The 1,721-nt window shown below is 45.6% G+C and overlaps 1 protein-coding gene across 1 annotated transcript; it reads left to right on the top strand.

Annotated features, from left to right (window-relative positions):
* The first annotated feature begins 725 nt into the window (after window positions 1-725).
* LOC121999221 (chaperone protein dnaJ 20, chloroplastic-like) lies at window positions 726-1,467 on the top strand. The gene has a single exon (XM_042553930.1). The coding sequence runs from the start codon at window positions 790-792 to the stop codon at window positions 1,315-1,317; it is 528 nt and encodes a 175-aa protein (XP_042409864.1). The 5' UTR covers window positions 726-789; the 3' UTR covers window positions 1,318-1,467.
* Window positions 1,468-1,721: the final 254 nt, after the last annotated feature.

Here is a 1,721-nt window from a genome sequence, read left to right as displayed (position 1 = left end):
GACCTCCCCGAGTATAGGCCACAACTAGCCTAGTGAGCACAACGCAAGATTGCGACCAACCTCGTGAGCATAGCATGAGGCTGCGATGACCTAGCGAGCATAGTGCTAGGCTGCGACCGACCTCGCGAGCACACGACCTCAGTGAGAGCCTGCGGTCTCACTGAGGTCAAAGGGGAGAGGAAAGAGGAGTGAAGAGTGGAGTGTTTTACCTCGCGCCGGAGATCACTCATGTAAGATGCCTGGTATCGGAGGAGATGAGATTTAAAGAGGATAGAGCGATCGGGAGAAATTGACTGGATCCTTAATTTTATCCCAAATTAGTGAAGGATCCCAAAGTGATTTTTTTAAAAATAAAATTAATACTAGGTGTTCATGGCCTACCAAAGATAAATATGTAGGGTAATAAAATTATATATATATATTATAATCTAAGTATTTGAGTTTGTCCCAACTAATTTTAAAGTAGACATATCTTTATTTTTAATAGCCTATTAAATAAAATTCAGAGCAAGCTTAGGGATCATCTCACTCTGTGTGAACACCTTCCCTCAAAGCAAACTTAGGGACCATCTCACTCTGTGTGAACACCTTCCCTCAAAGCAAACTTAGGGACCATCTCACTCTGTGTGAACACCTTCCCTCAAAGCAAACTTAGGGACAATATCACTCTTTGTGAACAGCTTTCCTTCTTGCTCGGAAACTCTATAAATCTCCACCCACCTCCCTAGCAATTCATTTCATCAACTCAATTCAATTGTTTCCTTTTTTTCATTAGGGAAGCAATTAATAATGTTTGCTATCTCTTCTCCCATCTCTCCCATCTCCATCACCACCACTACAAGAACAAGAGCCCCTCGGTTCAGGCTCAAGGCCACCCCCATCACCGCCGCCTTCTCCGCACCTCCCTCCACTATGTATGAACTTCTCTCTATCCCCCACACCGCCGGACCCGAAGAGATCCGCGCCGCCTACCGCCGCCAGGCCCTCCGATGGCACCCCGACGCTTGCCGCTCCTCCGCTGACCAGGGCCGCTACGCCGAGCGTTTCATGCAGGCGCACGAGGCCTACGAGGTGCTCTCAGACTCCACTCGCCGCCGAAACTACGACCTCTCACTCTCCGGCGACCGCTGGGCCGCTGCCGTCGGCGCCGCCCCCGCCTTCCGCGAGGGCCGAACTCGGAGGCGCGAGGGAGGCGTGACGGCGTTCGGGAACTGGGACGCGCAGCTCGAAGGGCTCTTCCGGCGGTCCGCCGTGACGGAGGCCGGCGGGGAGGATACATGGGGCGGCCGCGTGCGCCGGTCGCGACAAGCTGCTTAACGGTTTGGGTTTCGGGGACGATTGTACGGCTGCGATTGAGTGATTTAAGATCAAAATCGTGTTTTTGTAAATGTACGATTGAGATCTACGCGATGCCAGATTATGCATGTATAATAAATATTAGCCATAAAAAGAATTATTCACAGACAACAAAAAATACGTAATATAAATATATTTATAGTAAATACAATATTTATTTCTAAAAACAATACTTTTTAATTAGAAATAAAAAAAAATACTGCTGATCAAAATTCTAATAGTTTAAATTTTCATATATATAATTTTAAGAAAATATAATAAGATTTAAAATAGATTCTTCAGAACTTAGATGACATGAAATCTAAGTTAAGAAATATCGAATAAAACAATTGGTTTATTAAAAAAACCCCAAATATTTTAGTGAT

Source organism: Zingiber officinale, chromosome 1A (assembly GCF_018446385.1).
Source record: "Zingiber officinale cultivar Zhangliang chromosome 1A, Zo_v1.1, whole genome shotgun sequence".
NCBI classification, from domain to species: domain Eukaryota; kingdom Viridiplantae; phylum Streptophyta; class Magnoliopsida; order Zingiberales; family Zingiberaceae; genus Zingiber; species Zingiber officinale.
The sequence above is the reverse complement of the archived record's forward strand: the minus strand, read 5'-3'. Positions and strand labels throughout refer to the sequence as shown.

What these genes read in the sequence shown, in the direction of transcription:
- LOC121999221 (XM_042553930.1), top strand. Translation starts at nt 790, where the DNA reads ATGTTTGCTATCTCTTCTCCCATCTCTCCCATCTCCATCACCACCACT.